Source organism: Stigmatopora nigra, chromosome 4 (assembly GCF_051989575.1).
Source record: "Stigmatopora nigra isolate UIUO_SnigA chromosome 4, RoL_Snig_1.1, whole genome shotgun sequence".
NCBI classification, from domain to species: domain Eukaryota; kingdom Metazoa; phylum Chordata; class Actinopteri; order Syngnathiformes; family Syngnathidae; genus Stigmatopora; species Stigmatopora nigra.
The window spans coordinates 15,203,741-15,231,552 of NC_135511.1; the positions used below are offsets into that span (position 1 = coordinate 15,203,741).

A 27,812-nucleotide genomic window follows, 5' to 3' on the forward strand; every position below is an offset into this window, starting at 1 on the left:
TTGGTCAAATGTCTCATTTTCTGCATTAAACAGGATCAAATGTCCAATCTAGTCAAAATATAACACTCAATTTGTTAACAGATTAAATTAAAATTCAAAACAGAAGGCTGAAATGAGCCTCAATTGGCTTTGGAGCCACAGAAAGTAAACAATAGTCACATTCAAAATTCAAAAATATCAAATCCCAAAATGCTATTTCTCTTAACGAGTAGAAAATGGAATTAATACAATGGCTGATGAATAATAAATGTCTTTTTTCTGTCTTCGGTAGAGCTTTAGACGGCTCTAATAGCTTTATTGTTATCTTATACGAACTTTATTATAAATCATTCATCCACGATCCAGAATAGCTTTTTGTATCATGTGCAGTTATGTTTTATGTTGTAGTTGTACTTTAAAACCATCCCCCTAATATGGAAAGGACTACTTTTACTGGAAAAAGACAAATGGCTTCCACTGTAGAGGAGATGAGGCGAGAGAGAGAGAAAAAAAAACCACAGAAATCCGGGTAAACGAAGGCACTGGGCGGAAAGATGCAGAGAAACTGGAAGTGTGGGAGTATCCTTCAGAGACGCATTTATCACAGTGTAATTGCAGCCTCCTTTTATAAATTTAGAAGTATATCACATGACACCCTGAGTCTACTAGGACTTGCTTTGAAGATATGGTAGATATCATCTCCAAGCATGAGAACCAGTGTGCAAATGTAGACTACCAGAGGCAAAATCTCTTTGCGGTAACATGAAGACATCAAGAATTGACGTGGTTCATTTGCTACATGACAAAAGGACCCAAGACTCTATGAGGGGATTGAGGAGAATGCTAAATGGGGGTTTTGAAGTACCGTATTTTCACGACTATAAGGCGCACCGCATTATAAGGCGCACCCTCAATGAATGACATTTTTTCCATATATAAGGCGCACTGTATTATAAGGCGCACTGTCTATTTTGGAGAAAATGTAAGACTTTTAAGTGTGCCTTATAGTCGTGAAAATACGGTAATTGCTATTGACTTCCAGGTATGAAGCACTTACTACACAGTCACCTCTAGAGCCAGCCATTGTTGATGTTTTGGATTTTTTTTGTATAAAATCTTGCAGTGGGGGAGGAGCTATATGATGGAAGATGATGGCATCTGCATATTTAACCGTATTGTTTCAGTTCAGGTGTTTGTGTTTTTTTAATATCAGACAGTGGTGGTTTTGCGTTTTTGGTTTTCTGTTTTTTTCATATATAAGGCGCACTGGATTATAAGGCACACTGTCTATTTTGGAGAAAGTGTAAGACTTTTAGTGCGCCTTATAGTCGTGAAAATGCGGTATGTTGAAAAAGTTCATTCATCTTCCATGGAGCTCTAAATTAGTAGTAAACAAAGGTTCTACATTGTAATTCATTAAAAAAAAGAATATTTTGGTTAGAATATTAATTTGTTCATCCAATTAAAGCTATATGCTTGTGAGTAGGTTAAAGTCCAGTGTTTATCAATTCCTAGTCAATTTTTGATAAACATTCGAATTCTGTCGATCTATTTAACCACTCATTCTTTATATGTTTTACCAGAATAGTATTTGTTCATCAATATGTCATTCATTTTCCCCCCCTCTCTTTTCTATCAAAGGGCTGAACCTATTCTCACCCGAATGAAAGAGGATCACACCCGCATCATTTTACCTGCCATCGACAACATCAAATATAACACATTTGAAGTGCAACAGTACGCCAACGCTGCCCACGGCTACAATTGGGGTTTGTGGTGTATGTACATCATTCCTCCACAGGAGTGGCTGGACAAGGGCGATGAGACAGCTCCTATCAGGTGAGCACTCCAACCAGTGAACAGTGAACAACATCCATAATAGATGATGATGTTTGATGAAATATGGATAACTGCAGTTGACTTATTCATGTGGCTATCCGTCAGGGAAAGGTCCTGTTTAGCTTGATTTGTGGATGGGGGAAGGGCTGGCTACATTGAGTGACCAAGCGATAATCAGTTGAAATCCCACCTGTGTCAGAGTTCTCGGCCAAGACTGTTCACCCTAAATCATAGGTGTCAAAGTGGCGGTCCGGGGGCCAAATTTGGTCCACCACATCATTTTGTGCGGCCCGAGAAAGTAAATCATGAGTGCCAACTTTCTGTTTTATGATCAAATTAAAATGAAGAGTATAGATGTATATTAAATTTCCTGATTTTCACTCTTCGAAATCAATAATTGTCATTTTTTAAATTATTTTTTTCTTTTTTTAGTCCAAAAAATTGTTTTGTATAATCTAAAAATATATTTAAAAAAGCTAAAATAAATATTGTTTTAGATCTATAAAAAAACTGAATATTCAGGGACTTTAATCCAGTTATTTTAACTTATTTTATTTTAAATAATTGAAATATATCTAAAAGGGTTTGACACCCTTGCCCTAAATGAATGCATTAATTGTTCATAATACGGTTTAGACAGTCATATTGTAGATAATATTCTGTATGTATAAGTGCACTCTATTTACCATTAATCTAGGAGATGCCACTCAAACACACAAATATATATTCCTATTGAAAGCAATCTACTTATCTCTATAAATGCTTTCATTTGTATGCAGAATGACAAGGCCACAACAATACTGCATCATTTATGTACTTGGGGGGTATCCAGGACCCATCTTGAATCACATAGAGGTAGAATCCTATAACTGGTCATCTATACTTCATCATTCATTTTCCTTATTGCTTATCCTTGTGGAGGGTGCTGGAGCCAAACTCTGCCAACTATGGGCACCAGGACACCCTAAAAAGGTCGCTAGCCAATCACAGGGCATACAGAGACGGATAACCAATCATAGCTAGGGGAGATATAGAAGGATCAACCAGTCTACGGCTTATGTTACCCGGATAAACCTACACAAGCCTGGGTAGAACATGCACACTCCATACAGGAAGATCGGGATCGAACTCTCGATCCCAGTTCAGTGACATCTTTGTGCTAACCACTCAACCACCTGATTGAATTCAATTAGTAACTGAAAACAAGTTAAATTATTTTTTGGAGAAAAATTATATTGAAATTTAGCTCTATTCACAGTTGGTGTAATTAGAATGAAGTATTAGAGTCATTTATTAATTATGTCATTAAAGCTTGTGTTTTTTTTAATGAGTTTTCATGCATACTTTCTGGAAAAAGGACAATTTTTGTGACTGCTATGATGATTTTTTAATGTTTTTTTTTTGCAGAGGTCTTGTCTGGTGTATTATTAGTAGTCTGAAGAGTCTCAATGGTTGTCGTTATGTTGTTTTACTTCAACATCTGTACCCGTGTCAGATAAGACGAGAGCCGTGGGCTCGGCAGAAGTGGCCCATGTTAGTTTATTGGTAGTTTGCTGCTTATGTACAGATTGCCTCAAGGGTAAACTGTTTCAGCTGTGTGGATTTCTATTGGAAATCATTGACCTCCTTGTTCCGCAACAACAGAAGCTAGGTGGCCATTTAAAACTCGTTCCCACTGCCCTTTCTGTCTATTTGATCACCCAAAAAAGGCAAGAAAATATAGAAGAAAGTACAAAAATTGCGATAAAGTTGTCATATTTTATGGATCGTTCATTTTGGGGATCTCAGATAAGTATATAAAGCCAAATTTAATTTCTTTCCAAGGATGAAATACGTTTACCGTATTTTCATGACTATAAGGCGCACTTAAAAGTCTTAAATTTTCTCCAAAATAGACAGTGCGCCTTATAATACAGTGAGCCTTATATATGGAAAAAAACAGAAAAACAAAAACAAAAAAACAACACTGTCGGATATTTAAAAAATCACAAACGCCTGAACTGAAACAATACTGTTAAATATGCAGATGCCATCTTAGTTTACAAAATCTTCCATCATATAGTTCCTCCCCCCCTGCAAGATTTCATCCAAAAAAAATCCAAAACATTAACAAAGGCTGGCTCTAGAGGTGACTGTAAAGTAGTGAGTGCTCCATACCTGGAAGTCAATAGCAATTACCGTATTTTCACGACTATAAGGCGCACTTGTAGTCTTAAATTTTCTCCAAAATAGACAGTGCCCCTTATAATACAGTACGCCTTATAATACAGTGCGCCTTATATATGGATAAAATGTCATTCATTGAGGGTGCGCCTTATAATGCGGTGCGCCTTATAGTCGTGAAAATACGGAAAATAAAACGTTTTTAAACATTTGATGTTTTTTGTGCTCAAAACAATGAAAACAAAGTAAAGTATGTGATAGTATGAATCCGTACTGATGTTTTTTAAGTAGTCCATTAAAATATGAACAGTGTCATTTAATTCCCATTTTTTTCAATGATTATTTTGTCTCTGATGGCCTATACTTGAAAATGATCATGTAAACATAAAATGAAATGAATTTTAGTTTTTGTTCACTTTGTTTTCTTACAATTTTCTCTTAATGTGACGATGTTATACGTACTCCAAATACAAGTACCTTTCACTTTATGATTCATAGCAAATTGCGCACTGAACCTTCTTAATGTTCCTTCAGTGAATCATAAAGAAAAAACCATTGGGATTTCTCTTTTCATGACTGAATTGGCAGCCGTGTGTAGGCATGCAAGATCTGATACGGTGAACTTACTTGCGGCATCTTTACAGAAATAAAAAATAAAAAAGAATGTAGCAAGCCACTTTAGAGAAAAATAACCCTTGCGTACACTGACAAAATAGAGTGCTTTTTACACGTCTTTGTCCCAGACCACTCAAGAACGGACTTGGCCTGGATGATAATATTATAGGAGACCTCAGACGGATGTTTTCCAAGGTCATTTTCAGTTTGTGTTACTTTAAAGAAGTACAATTGTGCAATTAACTGTTTATAGGACATCATTTAACTCATTGGCTGCTGTTGACAGTGTTAGAAAATCACTCCATTTTGGCATTTTGACTAGTCTAGACATGTATTGGAAGTTAAAGCTGTAAATGGCAATGAAACAGAAGCATTTATAGCCATTTCTCACTATAAATTACCGTATTTTCCGCACTATAAGGCGCAACTAAAAGACTAGTGTGCGCCTTGTATATATATCAATATTGGTTAGTCATTGTATAGAATTCCCTTTAGCACAGATTACATCTGACACAACGCCTCCCCTCTACTACTACTATTACTACAGCTCCATCTAGTGGATGGAAAACACCGTCTTCTACTACCACTACCACTACTGCATTTTCTAATTGTTTAAAAAAAATTTTATATATGAAACTAATTTTTAAGAAGGGCTGTTCATTGAGATGCGCCTTATAGTGCAGAAAATACGGTGTCTATTTTAGTATGCAATGTGGGAGCCATTCAATACTGAAAGTAGCAAAAAATATTGCTCTCTAGTTTGGTGTTTTATTTTCTCACCAATTTTATCTATTGCTTTTGTTCATTTTTATTTTTTTAATAAACGAAACGAATTTTTAAGATGGGCCATTCATTGAAGATGTGCCTTATAGTGCGCAAAATACGGTAATAGTTATGTTTTTTTATTTAATGTGGGTGTCTATCAGCCTACTAAAAGTGTAAAAATATAGGGAAAAAGACATTTATTTTTAGGGAATGGTAGGAAAAATGAAATAAACAACTAAGGAGTGATCTATGTCTAATCTAATAGTAGTTTTATGCCAAGAAATAGTTCTACAGCCACTGCCAAAATCGATTAATGGCAGCCAAAAGTATTCATTTATGCTTGATACACTAACGATGCTGTCTTCTCTCTTTTTTTTTTCAGAACCCCAGCTATGATTGGCTGTTCTTTTGTGGTAGACCGTGAATACTTTGGACAGATTGGTCTATTGGATCCTGGTATGGAAGTCTACGGAGGAGAGAACATTGAACTCGGCATGCGGGTAATGTTTTGACTATATTACACAAATGGTTTGAAATGAAATCACTCTTGGAGATTGTATTAAGAAAAAAAGCCAGAAAATGTTCTATTTGAATTGGAAAAAAATACAAATGTAATATTTAAATAGATAACATTTATATAATTAATTATGCTTTGACTTGTAAAATATTCTGTATATATTTGCCCGAGTTTTTACGAATACATTTCCCCATGCATGCTTGGCAGCCTAAGGGCGCCAGATCCAAAAGCCCAGCGGCATCAACAGAAACTATGATTAAAATGTGCAGGGTTAGAATTTTTCAAATTGAAGTGCACAGGGAAAATAAATCCTTTTTATGCAAATTTACAGCCAACCTAAAGGCTCTTTTTTGGGAGTTGAATTTAACGCTTCATGCAAGCCAAATGATTGAAAAATTGGTTTGCTGGTTTTGTTCATTAAAATCATTAAAATTTCGCCTAAACCTGGTGGAAGTATTGTGACTTTAAATGCTCACCAAAGCCTTTTAAATGTGAAAATGGTAACATGCTAAACCTTAAACATCACATTTATCCAAGTGAGTATCTTAAGATGGCATCTACATTACTATATCACCCCCCATTTACAAAATACATGTGAAAAATGAGTGTACTTCATGCATTACAAAGCACTTTTTTAACACTTTTAGTGAAACCAACAATGTTTTTGGTGTTCTATTACCAATTCAGAGTCCATCATTATACCAAATTTGAGTCGAAATTCTACCTCGTAAATTAAAATGTCTTATACAGTAAACAACGTAGATATAATGCAGTATTTTAGCCAGTCTCTCTGATTGTTAGTGCTCTATAGTTACAACTATAACTCAATTTGATGCATTATTTGGCATAACTGTGCTTACTATATATCTTCATGCAGTAAAGACACTTTTATGTATCTGACGATAACTGAATCGGAATAAGAAGGGAGATGACGTCAGTTTATTAAATGATATGATATAGGATGGTGATATTTTTTTGGGGGGGGCAATGCGATAAACTATGCAAATCAAGGGTGTCAGATTCGGGTTGGTTCGTGGGCTGCATTAACATAAACTTGATTTCATGTGGGCCAGACAATTTTAGATATATTTAGATTTTTTTTAAAAAATAAATGGATTAAAAGAACTGGATTAAAAACCCTAAATATTCAATTTTTTATAGATCTAATACAATTTTATTTTAAGTTTTTTTTTAGTAAGGGAAAACCATTTATTTAATCTTTAATTAATTTTATTTAATCTATATTTATTTGTTTTTCATTGCAAAAATGTTCTTTATGTTCAATGTTCAAGTGGAAAACAGAAAATATTTTAATGTATTTTCAGGTTTTACAAAATGTTTTTTTAACCAAAAACACAGAAAAAAATGTATAAAAAAAATGCCAATTATTGATTTAAAAGGGGGAAAATCGGGAAATTTAATATACATCTATACTCTTCATTTTAATTTAATCCTAAAACAGAAAATCAGCACTCACGATTGACTTTCCCAGGCCGCACAAAATGATGCGCCGGGCCAGATTTGGCCCCCGGGCCGCCACTTTGACACCTGTGATGTAAATGATTACATATCCATATACATATGCATATTTATAGCTTAAATTACATTTCTGTTGGCAACCCAAACGTAATTACCTCCTCTCATGTGTCCTGACTGTGAGAAATTAGAACTCAGGAGGATTAAAATGTGCATTGGAACACATCGTACAAGCTTGACTAGATCTACGTGCATCAATTTGATTCAGAACATGGCAACTAAGAGAAGAAATATGGTCTTCTGATGAGGGAATGGCGTTACCTCCACGATAGGGAAGGTGCCATCTGGGATAGTCTTGATTGACAAGAACAAGTTAAGCAATTAGTCAGAGTAGCTGGCAATAACCGAGTCTGCAGAAATGCTAGATGACTACAGGGGGGGCTGACGAAAAAAAAGACAGGGTCCAGACAGAAAGGTTACATGCCATTTATAATTTATAGTTGGCTGCTGCTTCAGTTCTTGGAACAAGGAAGCCTCTGAGTGAGTCAATAGGATTGTCTGTCCTCAATTGTGTTGGGTTCATGAGGGAGTCAAATGCAATGTTTGTAGTAAACATTAATGCTGTGCTGGGTTTAAATGAGAAAAGCCAAGCAAAAACAAAAAAAGGTTAGGGACAGAAATAATGCTTCTAACAGAAAAGGTCAATGTGATATTAGCTGTTAATGAATTTGGATGATGTCGCTTCTTATGAGTTCGAGACCTTTTGTTTCTAATTTCCCCAATGGTCGAGGTATTATTGCTGATCTCAAACAGACCTTGGAATAGTACTTCAATAATGCTCATTGACTTTACAATACAATTCATGCACATGAGACATCAATGAAATGTGTTTTTTTCTTTTTAAATAGCAAGGATATATACTGTATTTTTTGTAGAACTAGTTAAAAAACTGGAGCCACATTGGAAGTCCACAATTTGGGGACCTTCTGCAGACTGAGGTTACCACACAGTCCCTCAGTAGTCTGTAGGTTTATAGTTGATCATACTCCAAGCATTTGCACCACTGGCGTGTTTCAACCATTCATTAATTAACCCTAAAAATGCTGCTTTTTTCTTAATTTCCATCAAGATTCTAAGGGAGTCTTGCTTAATGGATTCAGTAATTCATATTTTTCATTCTTCTCCATAGATTGGACCTATTCAGACCCAAAATTGCATTTTAACATATATTTGACCATGTGTTGCATTTAATTTGTAATTTAGAAACGAACAAACATAGCAAATTTATATATTGATATTTTTTCAGCTATTTGAACTTGTAGAGAAAATTATTTTCATTTATTTAGGAAAGTATTTCCACCCGACAACGCTGTTGCTTGCCGCTTTTAGTGTAAAAAAAAAAATACATTCAAATCTCTTTGAAAACTGTTGTTAGGAAGCGTGATCCTGAATAATTGAGCGGAATATCTTAGCCGTGCTCAATCAGGAGTGCTGATGATTATAGCTCTGGCCTTGAACTGGTCCAGTCTGCATCTTCTTGCAGCAAGAGCAGCGACCTTGTGAAGGACAAGTGTGTTGCTCTGAGGCGGCAATAAACCCTGGCCATCTGTGGACACCAGCCACTTTGGCAACGTCGAAATCACAATGTACCACACACACACACACACACAGCACATCTAGAAGCAAATGACTGTTGTCGCTGACCATATGTGAGTCACTTCCAACAAGGAAATTACAAAAGCTGATAACAAATCTTTTGGATGTGGACAAATTCCATTTAATTAAACGCTAAGAGTCTCACAGGCACCAGCAATTATTGGAGTCATTTCATGGATTCAACTCGTAATTATTTGTGTAACCAATGCTGACTTTACTATAATATCGACCCTTCCGTACAGTGTATAAATTAACTTTGCTGAGGGATTTCATCTACTACAATTTGGACCTTGCTATTTCCAGGTCTCTCATTGGCTATGATCTCATTGAGGAAAAAAAATAAGCCTTAATTAATGGCTTTATTATTATGAGCTTTATCTGGACAGACAACTTGGTTATAGCCATTTAAGATCTTTGTTCTTCTCTCAAGGAACTTTTTCATGAAACTCAATTGATTTTTTTCCTCACTGTTGAGCACCAACATGGGTGAAATCATCAGCCCATCTACTGATGTAGTAGTAGTAGTATTTGATATTGATCCAGAGTTTTTTGTCTTTTTGAATTTGTGCATTATTTAGTAGCCCGATCAATTTGTTCCAGCTTAATGGACTGAGTTTTAGTTACGCCAATGTTTATTACTGTATGCTTGAGTTCAGATCTTTATTATAAGGGGCAGCTAAGGTGACTTGGTAAGGGAACAAAAACTCCAAAATGATCATGCAAAGGTTGTTAAAGGAGAAGAAGAAATGTAATTTAAGTCCAAGTGTATATGAAGAAAAAAGCCAACAACAAAAATACACAAATAGGCCAAAAATAATTATAATAACAGACAAGACAAACACCCAAACAGCAGGTTTTATGAAGGCTATCTTATTCTAGGTGGGAGATGGATTACACCTGTAATTAGTTGCCATCCACATAGTAATATGTATTTAATACATTTCATCACGCTACATCACAGGTGTGAAAGTGGTGGCCCGCGGGCCAAATCTGGCCTGCCGCATCATTTTGTGTGGCCCGAGAAAGTAAATCATGAGTGCCAACTTTCTGTTTTAGGATCAAATTAAAATGATAGATAGAGATGTATATTATATTTCCGGATTTCCCTCTTCGTAAATCAATAACTGCAATTTTTTAATCATTTTTTTCTGTGTTTTTAGTTAAAAAAAAGCTCAGAAAATGCTCAAATAAACATTGTTTTAGATCCATATGAAAACTGAATATTCAGGTCTTTTAATCCAGTTCCTTTAATCTATTTATTAAAAAAAAATCGAAATATTATATCTAAAATGGCCCAGCCCACATAAAATCGAGTTGATGTTAATGCGGCCCGCGAACCAAACTGAGTCTGACACCCTTGCACTACATGAAATCATATCAATTATGTAAAACATTTATATATTTTTTTCTTAAACACGATGAGCGATTTCCCTCAAATACTTTGCACATCTGTCTAAATCTGTTAACAAGTATTTTTCATTGGTCAAGATAATCCATCCAGTTTTAAAGGTGGGGGGTTATCCAGAAAGTAATTAGACTGCATGATTATTGACATGTACGCCTTGGGCTGGCTATAATTAACGGCTAATCTTGAAATATGCAGTCTGGCTTATCGTAGCGGTGTCGAAAGAACCCTTCAGTTTGTTGAGTGCAGTGCAACACATTTTGCTTCGAGTTTAACAGTTATTAATTGTGGTTTGTAGAATTGGGGAATCTATGGATGGTCACCTTTTATGTCTGAATACATCACACTCACTGATTAAGGCTTAAGGCCAGAGATAATTGGACAGACCTTGTCAGCTCTCCTCTTCCTAATATAAAAGGGGTACTTCATCATAACCTCCGCCAAGATCCTCCCACTTAAATATGTGCTGCGCAAGGGGACGTCCTCTCTGCGGGCATTATCATCATCATCAATAGTTACTTTTCAGAAGCCGAGCTCGCCTGATCTTTCTCATACTGTCTCTTTATTACTCGGCGTACTGCCTTCAAGCATCGCTTAATTAGGACATATAATTACCTCTGTCTGATGTCTCGGAGTCGCGCTGAAAATGTAAAATGACTTTACCAGACAAAGGGTATATAAGGGGTACTTATATGCATGTATATATGTGTATGTATATGTATGTACGATATATATGTATGTATGTATGTATGTATATATATGCATGTGTATGTTTGTGTATGTATATATATACATATATATCCATATATACATATATATAAATATATACCTATATATACATATATATGTACATATATACATACATATACACATACATATACACATACATATACACATACATATACACATACACATATATACACAATTATACACATAAATACACATTTATACACATTTATACACATATATACACATTTATACACATATATACACATATACACATATATAGACATATATACACATATATACACATATATACACATATATACATATATAGACATATATACACATATATAGACATATGTACACATATATATACACTTATATACACATAATATATAAACAAAAATTGAATTATTGTGTGGGAATGTAGGATTTTTTTCTATCAACATGCTTCATAGCTTATATAATTGTTTTAAGTTGTAATACCAATTAAACAAAGATTTTTTATGGTGACACTGATGGAACTAGTAATAATTATAAGAAAAATAATTTTGTTGCTAAAATGTTGCATATAGAATTGTAGACTATTCCACAAGTTGTACAATATTAACCAACTTGTTCACCTTTTCATTCACTAAATGCTCTTGCAAACTTCACCTCTCTAAATCACCCATACCAGCCCAATCGCACTCTAAGGTCATCTGACCAGCTGTTCCCAAGTGTTTCTAAAACTATACAGAAGGTCAACGGGTAGCAAAATTTTGCTGCCGTTGCTCGGAAACTTTGTCAAGAACGGCCTCGGCACGTTTGGCAAACCACCTTAAGGCTAAATTCCACAGAATGCACAACAGCTGCGCTCAACTCCAGCACGGCAGCCGGATCAAATGCGCAATTATTATAATCAATGTTTCTGATTCCCGTCTCCGTATGGCTTCGCTGCGAATCCGCCCCCTCAGTCATGCTAGGCTTCTATTTCTCACCGACGCCAGAGCAAAAAAATGCATCAATCTAGCACAGCGTGAACAAGAGCAGAAGTTGCTAGCGGCTATAGTCTGTATTTAGTTGATTTTTCAATTCTGCTGTGTCATTACCGTCGTCCTTTCACCACCTTGTCAGCCTTTTTATTTCGTTTTTTTTACTTCGTACTATAACATGAGTGTGACATACCAATAATCCATTGTCATTTTTCATTCAAACTAGTGTATTTTCACGACTATAAGGCGTACTGCATTATAAGGAGCACCCTCAATGAATGACATTTTTTCCATATATAAGGCGCACTGTATTATAAGGCGCACCCTCAATGAATGACATTTTTTCCATATATAAGGCGCACTGTATTATAAGGCGCACCCCCAATGAATGACATTTTTTCCATATATAAGGCGCACTGTATTATAAGGCACAATGTCTATTTTGGAGAAAATTTAAGACTTTTAAGTGCGCCTTATAGTTGTGAAAATACGGTAATTGCTATTGACTTCCAGGTATGAAGCACTCACTACTTTACAGTCACCTCTAGAGCCAGCCATTGTTGATGTTTTGGATTTTTTTGCATAAAATCTTGCAGTGGGGGAGGAGCTATATGATGGAAGATTTTGTAAACAAAGATGGCATCTGCATATTTAACAGTATCGTTTCAGTTCAGGAGTTTGTGTTTTTTTTAAATATCCGACAGTGGTGGTTTTCCGTTTTTGGTTTTCTGTTTTTTCTATATATAAGGTGCACTGGATTATAAGGCGCACTGTCTATTTTGGAGAAAATTTAAGACTCTTAAGTGCGCCTTATAGTCGTGAAAATACGGTATGTTGTTTTTTAGGTATTCTGTGTCAGGTAAGAGACTACACGTAGGTTAAAAATACACCGGGATTTGTGTTTGAATGGCTTTTTGATGTAAGTGAAGTGAACTTTGGTTGACTGCCGTCAACTCCTACACTTTTTTTGGGGCTAGCTTGAGGGCTCTGTTTATTGCTGTAGGCAAGATTTCTTATGCATATCTGTTAGATGTATGTCTAGTGGGATGATGTACAATATTAACTTTGCATGACCTCAGTCAACCCTTTCATCTTTTTTAAATCAGGATTCTAAGCTCTTGAAAGATAGTCTTGCTTCTGCCCTCATTTTATCTTGGAAACCCTTTGCAGTTCACAAAACCCATGGGTAAATATTTGTTCTGTCATCTGTAATCACGGCTATAAGAAAAAAAATGTGATATAAGGCTACGCATACAAGTTTTCAAATAAGATCTACTTTTGTTTCTTATCTGTCTTTTGAATGGAGCTACTAGTGAAACTGATAGAATTTGCAGCTACAATGACTTTGATGACTCAAATGGCCCGAGTGCCATCAACCAATCGCAAGCCCAGTGACAATTAAATGAACAATGACATTCCACCACATAAAAATCCCTTGCGTTTGGCGCTTAGCTTTAATGAAGCAGCCTGTAAATTTATGAGAGGTCAAAACTGAATGTGTTTGACAAATGTAGTGCAAAGGACCACCTAAGTGGGGGGTTGTCAAAAGAGGGAGGTAAATATTGGATTTAATTTTTTTTGTCATCCCTCTTAAATCAACAATGGAGGCTGTATACATCACTTTTTGAGGTCAAAATGATTGATGGGAACTTTCCCCATTTCGTCTTGGTGTAAATTTCCCCATTTACAGTCATATTCTATTCAAATTCACCCCCAAAGCCAAATTACCGTATTTTCACGACTATAAGGCGCACCAAGGCGCACCCTCAATGAATGACATTTTTCCATATATAAGGCGCACTGTATTATAAGGCGCACTGTCTATTTTGGGGAAAATGTAAGACTTTTAAGTGTGCCTTATAGTCGTGAAAATACGATAATTGCTATTGACTTCCAGGTATAAAGCACTCACTCACTACACAGTCACCTCTAGAGCCAGCCATTGTTGATGTTTTGGATTTTTTTGTATAAAATCTTGCAGTGGGGGGGAGCTATATGGTGGAAGATTTTGTAAACTAAGATGACATCTGCATATTTAACAGTATTGTTTTAGTTCAGGCGTTTGTGTTTTTTTAATATCCGACAGTGGTGGTTTTTCATTTTTGGTTTTCTGTTTTTCCATATATAAGGCGCGCTGGATTATAAGGCGCACTGTCTATTTTGGAGAACATTTAAGACTTTTAAGTGCGCCTTATAGTCGTGAAAATACGATATTCAATAAATATATTCTCCAACTGACCCCGCTAAGTTAAAACACTTTGCATTATAAGTCTTATAAAATGCTATATACAGTGCCATTTTATAGCCTGACAGATAAAATGATATGCAACCGTGACTTTCAAGATTTTATGACTGCTCCTCACTAGAACTACACAGTATTTCCAGAAGAAAAACCATGGATGATTTGCAATCTGGCAAATATTGTCAACTACTTGGCCTTTAAAATCTTTTGTATTGCACTGTACAAAATGTCAATGCAAGGACTTGTGCAAAGGATATTAACTCATTTGCTGCCGGTGAAGGCCATGGAAAGCCAATACATTTTATTTGGGGTACATTGCCTGTGTTCCCATTATTATTATTATATATATATACTTTTTTTTTTTACTCCTGCAGCTACTTAGTGGTCCAGTGGTTCTATTTTTCTGCTCTTTGGTGCCGTTTGTGACTTTCTGGAAGCTTCCAATGCAGATATTGATCTTCAATTTGTGTTCAATGTCAGCAAGCAAACCGCTAAAAGGCCAATTACACATTTTTCAATCATCCAGGGGTCTCCATAAAAAGAGTCTTAAAGAGCAAACACAAGACAGATATTTATTCTAACGATCAAATCCAGGCTTTAGACCCACAAGAGTCAGGAGACCAAGTGCCTCTTCGATTGGTCGACAATCCTTTGGTGCAAAGAGATAAACAACCACACTGTGATAAAGTGGCGACGAAACCTACTACGCCATTGGTGTCAAAGTGGCGGCCCGGGGGCCAAATCTGGCCCGCCGCATCATTTTGTGCGGCCCGAAAAAAAGTAAATCATGAGTGCCGACTTTCTGTTTTAGGATCAAATTAAAATGAAGAGTATATATTTATTAAATTTCCTGATTTTCCCCCTTTTAAATCAATAACTCATTTTTTAATCATTTTTTGTGGTTTTAGTTCAAAAACCATTTTTTAAAATCTGAAAATACATTAAAATATTTACTGTTTTCCACTTTATTATTGAACATGATTAAAGAAAAAGTGAGTATAGATTTCCTGATTTTCCCCTTTTTAAAATCAATCATTGCAATTTTTAATCATTTGTTTTCTTTTGTGTTTTAGTTAAAAAGCATTTTGTAAAATCTAAAAATAATTATATAGATATTTTGCTTTTCCACTTTAATATTGAACAAAACTAAAAAATATATTTAGTTTCCATTTGAAAAGAAAAACAAGATTAAAGTAAATTTCCCCTTACTAAGAACAATAGCTCAAATAGTCATTGCTTTAAATCTATAAAAAAAAATGATTATTTAGGGCTTTTGATCCAGTTTAAAAAAAATCTAAATATTAGATCTAAAATGGTTTGGCCCATTTGAAATGGAGTTGACGTTAATCCAGCCCACGAACTAACTTGATTTTTACACCCTTGTACTACACAGTTTACTCACTAAAAAGAACTAAAGAGTACTATGAATAAACCAAAAGGCACTGAAGTACCCAAAATCACATTTGCGACACATTTAAGCTTAAAATGGTTAACTGAACACAAGCTGCACTTACACTTTGCAACACACAAACAAACAAAAAAAGTTTTGCATCTTCAGTCGTATGTTCTTCCAGGCAGGGGGTCTCATTTTGGGGTTCAGTGAGAAGTTAATGACTCGTAGCATCTGCAGTACTTTGTGACGATCGTTATGTAGTGACAGAAGCTTTGCACTTTGTACAAAGGGAAGTATTCAAATGTATTTTGACATATTCTGATAGCGCTGTGTGAATATTGGGATGAGACACTCTCCAACGGGGTGGCAAATTTTTATACTCATGAATATAAGATTTAACTTTTGCGCTTTTACAATTTTAATCTTGTGCCGCAGCCCTGGGAAGATTGTTTTCTATCCTCACGGTCACCTCTCTCGGTTATTCTTCCCTTGAGTGTGTTCACCCGGTTGTCAAAATGTACTTCATTTTTCTTTCCATCAAAACAGTATGTGATGGATACTTTCTGGGATTAGATATTTTTTAGGATTTTTAGGAAGAATTATGTCATTTTTTTTGGGCCAAGTAGAAAATATTCTGATATATTTGTAAAGGAGATTTTATTGTTTGAAATATTTGTTCAATTAAGAAAATCTGTTGAATGAGAGAACACCTGAATATCATTGAGTTGATTCCATGTAAATATTTTGTCGATTTGAGTTCATTTGGCACATAGAATAAAGATGCACCTGAGTATAAAATGCATAAGATAAAGACTATAAAGTGAAGAAGAATGTTGGCAAGGTCATTTTTTTTATTTCATCATAAAAGAAGAACAAATATGTTAAAGTAATAAAGTAAAATGGAAAACAACAGGATAAATAGGTATTTGTCAACATATTTTTTCAAGTCACACTTGAATATTAGTCACAGGCCTAGCTAGCCAAACCTTGAACAAAGTGCGACTTATAGTCCAGAAACAACGTTACACAATTCAAAGGAAACAAACTTACCCTATTTTCACGACTATAAGGCGCACTTAAAAGTCTTAAATTTTCTCCAAAATAGACAGTGCGCCTTATAATCCAGTGCGCTTTATATATGGTTAAAAAAAATTAAATGTCTCATTCATTGACGGTGCGCCTTATAATGTGGTGCGCCTTATAGTTGTGAAAATACAGTACGTAAAATAAAAACCACGACTGGAAAAAAAATGAAATGTGTCATTTGTTGACGGTGCGCCTTAAAATGCATTGCGCCTTATAGTCGTGAAATTACAGTGAATTAAAATGACTATTTTACCAGCATCTCTTCACTTTAAACATACTAAATGCTTGCATTTGTGTATTTAATTATATTATTATATATATTATATATATTATATATATTATTATAATGTATTTAATATTTAATTTTAATAATTAATGTATTTAATCTCTATAAATGTACTCTTTAGGTGTGGCAATGTGGTGGCAGCATGGAAGTTCTTCCATGTGCAAGAGTGGCCCACATCGAACGCACCAAAAAGCCCTACAACAATGACATTGATTACTACGCCAAGCGCAATGCCCTGCGAGCAGCTGAAGTGTGGATGGACGAATACAAATCTCACGTTTACATGGCTTGGAACATTCCCATGAATGTAAGTATGATACCCTTTTGTATTTTTTCACGTTCAAAGATGGTCATTGCAGAAAAGGTACAGGGTGACCCTAAAAGATGCATGAAAATTTCTATTTTGACTTTAATTAAAAAGCTATTTATTGCAAATTATAACCACACATTTATCAGTTGTTGGAAGACCATTCACCAGAGTTTCAGCTATTTCTGTCAATTTATGGCTTTCCCAAGATGGGTTCCAAATGTCCGCCATTCTGTTGCAAGCAAACCTGTACTCGTCTGACAAAGTTGTCAATCACTTTTACACACTCCTCTTTCGGGATGGCTCTTATTTATGCTGTGATGGCAGTTTTCAGTTCCTCAACTGTTTGTGGATTTCGTGAAAAAAACTGATTTTTTATCAAATAAAATATGGGTAGGCATCTTTTTGGGTCACCCTGTAGTAATAAAATTGCCAAATTTGCATTCATTCAACTTGACATTCACATTAGTAGCAGAATTAAGGCAGTGTAACGTTTGTCTCCCTAAACAGACAAAAGGAGAAGAAGAGGCCTCTTGGCTAATCAGTTTATTTTCATACACATCAGTTTTCAATTGCTTCTTCAATGGTCTTGTGAGATTGGCTGTGAAAAAAAACCTAAATGGCGACAATCATTATTAAGGGAATTACAAGTGAATGCTAAATGCTGCCATTTAGTCATTTAAATATTTTGGGTGAGATGCAATGAAGGATTTTAGCATTGACCAAAACAGCAGTTTATAATAGAATAATAATAATTTTAGTAATGTAAGACACAGAAGAAAATGGCACCATTTCTCTTGTGGGTTACCAAAAAACACCCGAATGAAATATTATCGCTCACTGTTACACACAGAAAATATTTATTGCTATAAAAATACCATGTCTATTCTACCAAGACACCCGGGTGCAAAAAGTACAGCTCTATGAATCAAATCGAATAAAAAATACCAACATTCCTAACCCTGAAAATGCAACTATTTTGTTCTTGCCGCTGTGTAGCCACAAAAAAAAAAAACTGCACTATAAAACTTCAATTATTATGGATTGACTACAGTGACATACGGTAGGTCAAGATAAGATTTTTCCGCTGAATTTAACCACAAAACCGGAGGCAGATAACATGGAAAGCTGCAGCTTAAAGACATTTTTTGTGTAACACCCGCATTATAGAACCCAGGGGTGGATTTCGGCGATGTTTCCGAACGCTTGGCCCTAAGGAAAAGACTTCAGTGTCGAAGTTTCCGATGGTACCTTGAACACGTCTACCCTGAGATGCGGATCTACAACAACACCATCACATATGGCGAGGTGAGGACTACTATACCCAAAGACCATTAAACCTACCAACATTACAAGAAGTGACCTGTGAATACCCTAAAATTTATCATGGTTAGGCAATTTTTTGGGCCCGGGGGGAGGCCACATTGACTTTAAAAATTTGACAGATGGACCGGGTCAGTACAAGATACGATACATATAAAAAAGTGCATCCGTTAACAGTACATATGAAACATAAACTGAAAAAAAGGACTTAAGTATTGACATACTCATCACTCATCATTAAAGTATAAAGTACAAAGTAAAGTAGAAAGGAATGTATTAAGAAATATTCAAATGTCATTTAAAAAAGATAGCGGGGCTGTAAAACACGAAAAACTAATAAGAGTGGACAGAGATACTGCCACTAGCTTCCGTGTGACGGCGCCATCTTGGGAAAAAAAATAAATAAATTTGGACATTATTTGGACAACATCGGCGGGCCGGATTACAAGGCCTAGTGGGCCAGATGTGGCCCGCGGGCCGTAGTTTGCCCTGAAAACTACCCACTCTCTCAAGGGTCCTCGTATGTTTGGTCGCCGGTCTTTTGGTCGCCAGTCAAATTGTGACAATGAGTTTACTGTTGAAACCAGCTCTCAAAATTATATTCATTAGAGAGAATTTAATATCTAAGAAATAGAGTTTAATATCTTAGAAAGAGAGTTTAATATCTAAGAAAGAGAGTTTAATATCTAAGAAAGAGAGTTTAATATCTAAGAAAGAGAGTTTAATACATAAGAAAGAGAGTTTAATATCTAAGAAAGAGAGTTTTATATCTAAGTACTGTTTAATATCCAAGTACATTTGACCGGCGACCAAAAGACCGGCGACCAAACGTCCGGTCACGCCCTCAACGGGCTTGCCCTTGCTAAAATTCTCAGTTTCTCAAATCTCAGGTGTTACATGTGTCGTTCTTCCCCTTCTCTATGTTTTAAAATAGTAGAATACCAGAAAACAGCCATTTTTATGACACTGCATTCCCCGTGTTGACATTCAGAATCAACAATCGCCTGCGATAGGAAGTGAGCCTCATCCGTCAGTGCCACGTTCTGTGATTCGTAGCAAGCCGTTGGGCTGGAACTTACCCGACCACTGCACATGATAGATATGTCACAACCTCAAAATGAGGCGATACGCTTTCAAATCACGTTGAATAAAAGATGATGCTGGATGCCTGGCACCACGTGGCAGCGTGGCAAACAGGCAGTGACAATCTCTGGTCATTGCGTGATAATATCCCGTCACAAACCTCGGCTAGAATGATTTGCTTTGGGGAAAGACGTACAATGGATTTAATAGGCATAGAAAGATGAATCCCGGATAATCCAAGGCAAATTAATTTGCTGCACTCTTCAGATGTACGAATATTGTAATAAGAAATGGAGAGGAAATAGAGAGGTACGACACTTATAGATAGAGGCAATAGCAAAATTCAATGGGAAGTTCGTAGAATTATCTGTCAGTCGATTTAAGGAAAATTTAAACATATATTTGCAATAACCTGGACTAAAACAGACTGCCAAAAGAGTATTTTGCCTACTAAATGGAAGACTGAAACAGAAACAGACAGAAAATGAAAAAAATAGAAAAGCATTCCAATATAAGTCATGGAAATTAAGTTATTTTCATCCAATTATGCAAATAAATCCAATCAAAAGTCTATCGTTTAACAAACTAGCTGCGTATAACAAAAATTTTGGGTGATACTCCACAAAATACATTTTCACAGTCAAAAAAACATTAAAAAGTAATATAAAAATATAAAAAGTCACTTCTGATAGACAAATTTTTCATTTATTTGTGAGTTTTTTTCTATGTCCAAGATGAAATCAAATCAGACCATTCCAAAACTTTAATAAAAAAGTACCCAATCCCTAAAAAATGAGAACATATGATTTATTTGGATGTTTTTTTTTCTCTACTTTCTTTCCCCGAATTCAGATATTCACACAGAAGCTGTTACTTGAGTATTTTTACATCATTCTTCTATACTTTGTCAAATGGGCTCGTTTTCAGATCCAAACAACCGCACCACATGATATTGCCTCCCCTGTATTTTGATATGATGTTTTCCCCAGCCTTTTTTCCTCCAAACATAACCACCCACATAATAGCCAAGCTGGTTGAATTTCAATTTCGTCAGATCACAGGATATGTATGCCTTCAAACTCCAACTTATTGGTCCCTGTGTGCATTTTCAAAATATAATCTTTCTTCCACTACGTTTTTTTATATCTATATTTATATATATATATTTTTTTTTTGAGGAGTAGTAATGGCTTTTTTTTCCAGCAGAGCGCCTTTTCAGCCAATGTTTACACAGTAATCATTTCACTCTGGATAATGACAGCCACTTACCATCTTCAGCCAGCATCTTCATTACGTATTTTGCTCTTTTGGAGTTGATACGCACATGGAAGCCTATTTTTCTTGTTATAGAAGCCGTCTTTCTGAGCGGAACGTTCTTATGGTGTCCATGCTTGCAAATAATTGTTAGAACTGATGAATATAGCATGGTCAGACATCTGGGAATTGCACCCAAGGATGAAATGGACTTGTACACAGCTATAATTCTCATCCTAATATCTTTGATCACTATCCAATAGTACAAAAAAATCATGTTTACTCAGTTTCTACTGTAATTCTAATTCATATTTTGTAATGCTTTGTTTTTTTCAGGTGAGAAACAGCAAAGCAAGTGGCTATTGCCTCGACCAGGGTGCCGAAGATGATGACAAAGCAATTCTCTATCCGTGCCATGGCATGTCTTCACAAGTGAGTTCGAAATTTGTATTTATTCAGTGATGTCATTGTTGTTTTAGTCAAGATTATAGGAGATTATAGGGGTACCCATGGGTGCTCAGACGTTTGGTCACCGGTCTTTTGGTCGCAGGTCTTTTGGTCGCAGGTCTTTTGGTCGCAGGTCTTTTGGTCGCAGGTCTTTTGGTCGCCGGCCTTTTGGTCGCAGGTCTTTTGGTCGCCGGCCTTTTGGTCGGCGGTCTTTTGGTCGGCGGTCTTTTGGTCGGCGGTCTTTTGGTCGGCGGTCTTTTGGTCGGCGGTCTTTTGGTCGGCGGTCTTTTGGTCGGCGGTCTTTTGGTCGGCGGTCGTTTGGTCGCCGGTCTTTTGGTCGCCGGTCTTTTGGTCGCCGGTCTTTTGGTCGCCGGTCTTTTGGTCGGCGGTCTTTTGGTCGGCGGTCTTTTGGTCGCCGGTCTTTTGGTCGCCGGTCTTTTGGTCGCCGGTCTTTTGGTCGCCGGACGTTTGGTCGCCGGACTTTTGGTCGCCGGACGTTTGGTCGCCGGTCTTTTGGTCGCCTGTCTTTTGGTCCCTTTTGGTCGCCGGTCTTTTGGTCACCAGTCAAATGGTGAAAGAGAGTTTACTGTTGAAGCCAGCTCTCAAAATTATATTCATGAGAGTTTAATATCTAAGAGAGAGAGTTTAATATCTAAGTACTGTTTAATATCTAAGTACTGTTTATTATCTAAGTACAGTTTAATATCTAAGTACTGTTTAATATCTAAGTACTGTTTAATATCTAAGTACTGTCTAATATCTAAGTACATTTGACTGGCTACCAAACGTCCGGTCATGGTACCCATGTTGCATTTTTTTGTTACTTTTTCGGAACACAAACATTCTGGGTGTGACATAATTTTCTGTTTTGATAGTTCATTTTGTGGGCGGGGCTAAATCCGCTGAGAATTGACGACTCATTAGGATGTACTGTCATTATCTCAGAAAAGCAATGGATATGCATATTAATTATTTGGGATTGTTCCATTGGACTTCCACAATGGATTATTTATAAAAAAATAATAATAATAATAAAATGGGAAAAAAAGCTGGCAGAGTGAGATGCAAAAAGGGATTAAGGGAATTATGGAAGGTTATTTTTACACCTAGCCATAGCACGAGCAATTTAGCATTCTATCAAGAATTTGGATGGAAGCAAGCCATCTGTAATACAGACCTTTAGGCTACCACCCACAGACAAATTGATGCAGGTCGACAGCGTTACGTGTCCTACATCATGATTCAAGAATATTGACTCATCATCATCATCATCATCCTGGCGAATAGGCCACAACCACCCACGGTGAACAAGGAGTGACGGTAAAGTTGTACTTTGATGATAGCATTGATGTTCTTTTGGGAGAAAATTGGATTGGATTCAATTCCAGTAAATGGAACATTTAGTTCTCGGAGAAGTCGCTAAATAGCAAAAGTATGAATCATTTATTGTAGGGCTGTCAAAGTTATTGTTGAAGTTATAGATCCCTTTTTAGAGAGATATTATGTCTACAAACTAAGGCTACTTTAATCAATTAATTCATCAATAACTGTTTTTAAGCTTGATGATTTTTTTTAGAAATGTAACCAAAAACTCCTTTTTATGAATAAATTAAATTGAAATAAATTAATAAATTATATATTTTTTGTTTTGTTCTGTTAGAATTATCATTTCATTTAAAAAAAGGTAAAAATCTCATTTTTGTCTTTTAATATTTTTTTAAAACAATATTTTTTTAAAAACCTATTTTTTCTATTAAATAGCAAGAGAAATAATACATCTTTTTTGATTGTTTTTTTTTTCAATGATGAAAATTCCCTCAAAAAGGTCTAATTTTAGGTTCTTTTAAAACAAAACATGATTAAATCATTTTATTTCTGTACCAGGATTACATAATTATTACTTCAATTTAATTTGGCAAGAAACCTAAATCAATGTACATGATTTATACATACTTTAACTAACCCTGCAAAACGATGTAGCCATCCAAAGCTGGCCCTTTGTCCTTAAACTTGCCCCCCTTTGCGTTTAAACATGAACTATTCTATGCTTAAACAGTCGAGAGAGGTGCCTACATTTGTATTGTTGGCGTATCATTTGTCACGAGGGAGCACTCTTATGAATAATAAACACCGTCTCTCCTCTATCCTTGCATAATAGAGACTCAACATTATCGCTCAGCCTTTCATGCGATGGATTAAGCAATGAGGCACTCTGTTTTTCCATTGATGTAAAGGGTACGGCACTGTAGAGAAATGTAGCAGTGTTGCGGCTGCTTGCGTCATTAGCTCATATTATGTTAAAAAAATACATTGCATTGGTCTTTCATAATAGTCAAAGTACATTTCTTTGAATTGTTTTGATGTCATTTTTTAAAAAAATAAGTACATTACTGGTGTCAAAGTGGCGGCCCGGGGGGCAAATCTGGCCCACTGCATCATTTTGTGCGGCCCGAGAAAGTAAATTATGAGTGCTGACTTTTTGTTTTAGAATCAAATTAAAATGAAGAGTATAGATGTATATTCCATTTCCTGATTTCCCCCCTTTTAAATCAACAATTGTAATTTTTAAATTAAAATCTAAAAATGTATTTAAAAAAAAAAGCTAAAATATTCATTGTTTTAGATCTATGAAAAACTGAATATTCAGGGATTTTAATCCAGTTCTTTTAATCCATTTAGAAAAAGAAATCTAAATATTATATCTAAAATTTAGGATCAAATTAAAATCGAGTATAGATGTATATTAAATTTCCTGATTATCCCTCTTTCAAATCAATAATTGTAATTTTTTAATCATTTTCTTCTGTGTTTTTAGTTCAAAAATCATTTTGTAAAATCTAAAAATATATTTTTAAAAAGCTAAAATAAACATTGTTTTAGATCTATAAAAAACTAAATATTCAGGGCTTTTGATCCAGTTCTTTTAATCCGTTTATAAAAAAAAATCTAAATATTATATCTAAAATCTGATCTGGCCCCCTTGACACCCGAACATGTTTGAAAACTTAAAAATGGATGTCCTTTCTTGGGGTTCTTTAAGCTTTGTACCTGGATAGGTTAGAGAACACAGAAGACAGGTTGTTTTTATTTTTTTCCTCCAGACAGGCTTGAGTTTAGGTACCATATTTACAAAAAGATGATTGGTTGACAGGGTTGACACTTGATCAGCCACTACTTTCATGCTTTTTTGTCTCTGAAGTTTCTCAAGACTCCCATTTGCGCAGTATCTGACGTAACCGAGTTAGAACGCGGCAATAAATTCCACTTCTTATCTTATGGTCACAGCTTGCCCGCTACTCTACCGATGGAGTTCTACAACTGGGACCCCTGGGGTCCACCACTTTCCTGCCTGACACGAAATGCCTTGTTGATGACGGTAGAGGACGTATCGCCAGTTTGAAAAAATGTGAAGGGGTTGCCAGGATTTCCCAGCGGCTTTGGGATTTCACACAGGTAAAAGAAGCAATGTTTGGGGGTGGGGGGTGCATTGCCGGTGGTGTCTGAAGTAGACTTTGAAGACAAGTTGGAGAAGACTATGTCTTAAGAGGAAAGTTAATGATGGTTTGGAGGGAAGAAAAAAGACTGACTTCGATCAATGAAGGAAAGGCTAAAAAGTTGGAGGGTTTGTATTGCCTTATATCTAGCAGATTCGTCTCGATACTACTATTTAAGACTTTAATAGTACTTTTTAAGGGTTTTATTGTGATTTATCTATATGTATCACTTTGGGTAAAAAAGCATCGAACTTGAGAAAAATTTACATTTGCATCCATTTATTTCTTAAAATGTATTTAGAGCTAAATTATACATATTATGATTGGACTACATTATCTGTATTTTTTTTCAATTTTCAATGCAGTGCAGTCAAAAGCTGCATAAATGCAGGATACAACAAATACAACAAATAAGGGCATAGCGGCTGCCTTTTGCAGGCAAGTGGATGTGGGTGGAAGTGCAGTCACTTTTTGTTTATTTCCACAAAAACACATGGGCAAAGATCCATTCAGATGGATTTTGAGAATCGTGCAATGTAATAACGCAGAAACATTCATTTTTAACACCTTTACTAAAAACCATCACCTCGGTTTTCTGTGTTAACAACGCGTAGCCGTCAAAAACTATCGTTACATTCTGCCTTTGATTTTTTTGGTCCGGAAATACATCCAAACATTCCTTAAACTTAGGTTAGGTTAGGTTAGGTTAGGTTGGGTTGGGTTAGGTTAGGTTAGTTTAGGTTAGTTTAGGTTAGTTTAGGTTAGTTTAGGTTAGTTTAGGTTAGTTTAGGTTAGGTTGGGTTAGGTTGGGTTAGGTTGGGTTAGGTTGGGTTAGGTTGGGTTAGGTTGGTTTAGGTTAGTTTAGGTTAGTTTAGGTTAGTTTAGGTTAGTTTAGGTTAGTTTAGGTTAGTTTAGGTTAGTTTAGGTTAGTTTAGGTTAGTTTAGGTTAGTTTAGGTTAGTTTAGTTTAGGTTAGTTTAGGTTAGTTTAGGTTAGTTTAGGTTAGGTTAGGTTAGGTTAGGTTAGGTTAGGTTGGGTTGGGTTGGGTTAGGTTAGAACTTTATTTCATTCCGTATTTGGGAAACTTCTTGGTTGCAGTAGAAAGACAGACACACAAGACAATGTAGACCTAGCTAAAAAATACTGGAGCCACACAGGAAATCCAGAAAGTGGGGAAGTTCTACAGACTGAGATTGAGGTTACCGCACAGTCCCCCAGTAGTCTGGAGGTTTTAAAGATCACCACAACTATAAATTCTTTCGGGACAGACTGATTAAATCGATTATTTGATTTTTGATTTTTTTCTTGCCATCCCACAGAACGGTCCAATCATCAGCAGGGATACTGGCCGATGTTTGGAAGTGGAAATGTCAAAAGATGCCAACTTTGGCCTTCGTCTGGTCGTGCAAAGATGCTCAGGTCAGAAGTGGATCATACGAAACTGGATTAAACATCCTCGACACTAAAGCCATGAGATAGCCTCTGAGACATTTCAGGTGGTTTTTAGGTCACAGTTGGAAAGCTGTAAGTATGACACAAAATGCACTGCGGACTTCTCTTTAACTTTAACGTTGGAGCCAGCTCACATTTCTGACCTGAATCATGAAGTGTACAATGACAAAAGAGTGCTTCAATTTATTTGGTTTGTATTGTAAAGTTACTCAATTCACTTTGTAGATGGACAAAGAGTGTTTGAATGTCAACATTATTTTTTGATGAGAACATTTGAGCAATTTAAACACTTACAATCAGAGATGTAAATGATTTCCAGGTTCGGAAAGTCGCTTATAGGCTTCGAAGTTGTTTTTTTCTTTGTTTTATTTTGATCTCATTGAGGAGACAGTATTTAATCAACAGTGAAAAACTACAATACGTTTTAACAGTATTATTCACTGTGGGAAAGAGCAACTGTGTGCCTTTTTTTTAATCATTATTTGCTTCATCTGACCAGGGAATGTTATTCCCTAAAGCATGTAAAAAGTCTTTGAAAGTTAATATGTAAAACAATGTATAAAATACAAAATATAGTAATATACTGTATAAGTGTGACCGAATTAATCTGACAGGATATTAAAATAATTTTTATGATCAAATTGAGTTGCTTTATATAAAGGATTCATCAAGGCAAAATGCAAATATCATTTTTACACCAAAAAACTGTGTTGCAGTAAAGGTGTTAATTTCAGAGAGCGCAAATTTATACAACCAAGGTTGTTTCAATTTATTTTTCAATCATGTTTTGCGGTCACTTGGATATTGAGACAATAACATTTTAATGATCTTGTCCTCATTTTTCTTCATCACAAACACCTGACATTTTGAAAAGGTGTTTGTGGATATACACAAGGTTTTAGGAAACATTTAAGGACTGATGATGAGAAAAAAAGCCATGTCTGCTTCTACGCCGATGGATAAGTGGTTGGTGTGTACGCCTCGCAGTTCTGGTGTCGGGGGTTTGAGCCCAGGTGAGTCGAAAAGTTCCTCAGAAATGTTGGATTCTGGGTTCAAGCAGGCTATTCTGGCTTACTATTGAGCAAGGGTGTCAGACTCGGGTTGGTTCACGGGCCGCTTTAACGTCAACTGGATTTTATGTGGGCCGTACCATTTTAGATATAATATTTAGATTTTTTTTTAATAAATGGATTAAAAGAACTGGATTAAAAGCCTGGAATTTTCCGTTTTTTAAGATCTAAAACAATGTTTATTTGAGCTTTTTTAATATATTTTCAGATTTTACAAAATGTTTTTTTTACTAAAAACAGAAAAAAATGTTAAAAAATTACAAT

At 35.7% G+C, this 27,812-nt stretch overlaps 1 protein-coding gene across 3 annotated transcripts in view; it reads left to right on the forward strand.

The window, feature by feature from the left end:
* Positions 1-27,119, forward strand: part of LOC144195924 (polypeptide N-acetylgalactosaminyltransferase 9) — a 70,815-nt gene extending 43,696 nt beyond the window's left edge. For all 3 annotated transcript variants that reach the window (XM_077715810.1, XM_077715809.1, XM_077715808.1), the window contains 7 exons: positions 1,621-1,818; positions 5,744-5,861; positions 17,241-17,426; positions 18,597-18,734; positions 21,423-21,518; positions 24,819-24,986; positions 26,346-27,119. In XM_077715810.1, coding sequence (XP_077571936.1) covers positions 1,621-1,818; positions 5,744-5,861; positions 17,241-17,426; positions 18,597-18,734; positions 21,423-21,518; positions 24,819-24,986; positions 26,346-26,492 — 1,051 coding nt within the window. In that variant the 3' untranslated portion in view covers positions 26,493-27,119. The remainder of the gene's footprint in view (positions 1-1,620; positions 1,819-5,743; positions 5,862-17,240; positions 17,427-18,596; positions 18,735-21,422; positions 21,519-24,818; positions 24,987-26,345) is intronic.
* The last annotated feature ends 693 nt before the right edge of the window (positions 27,120-27,812 follow it).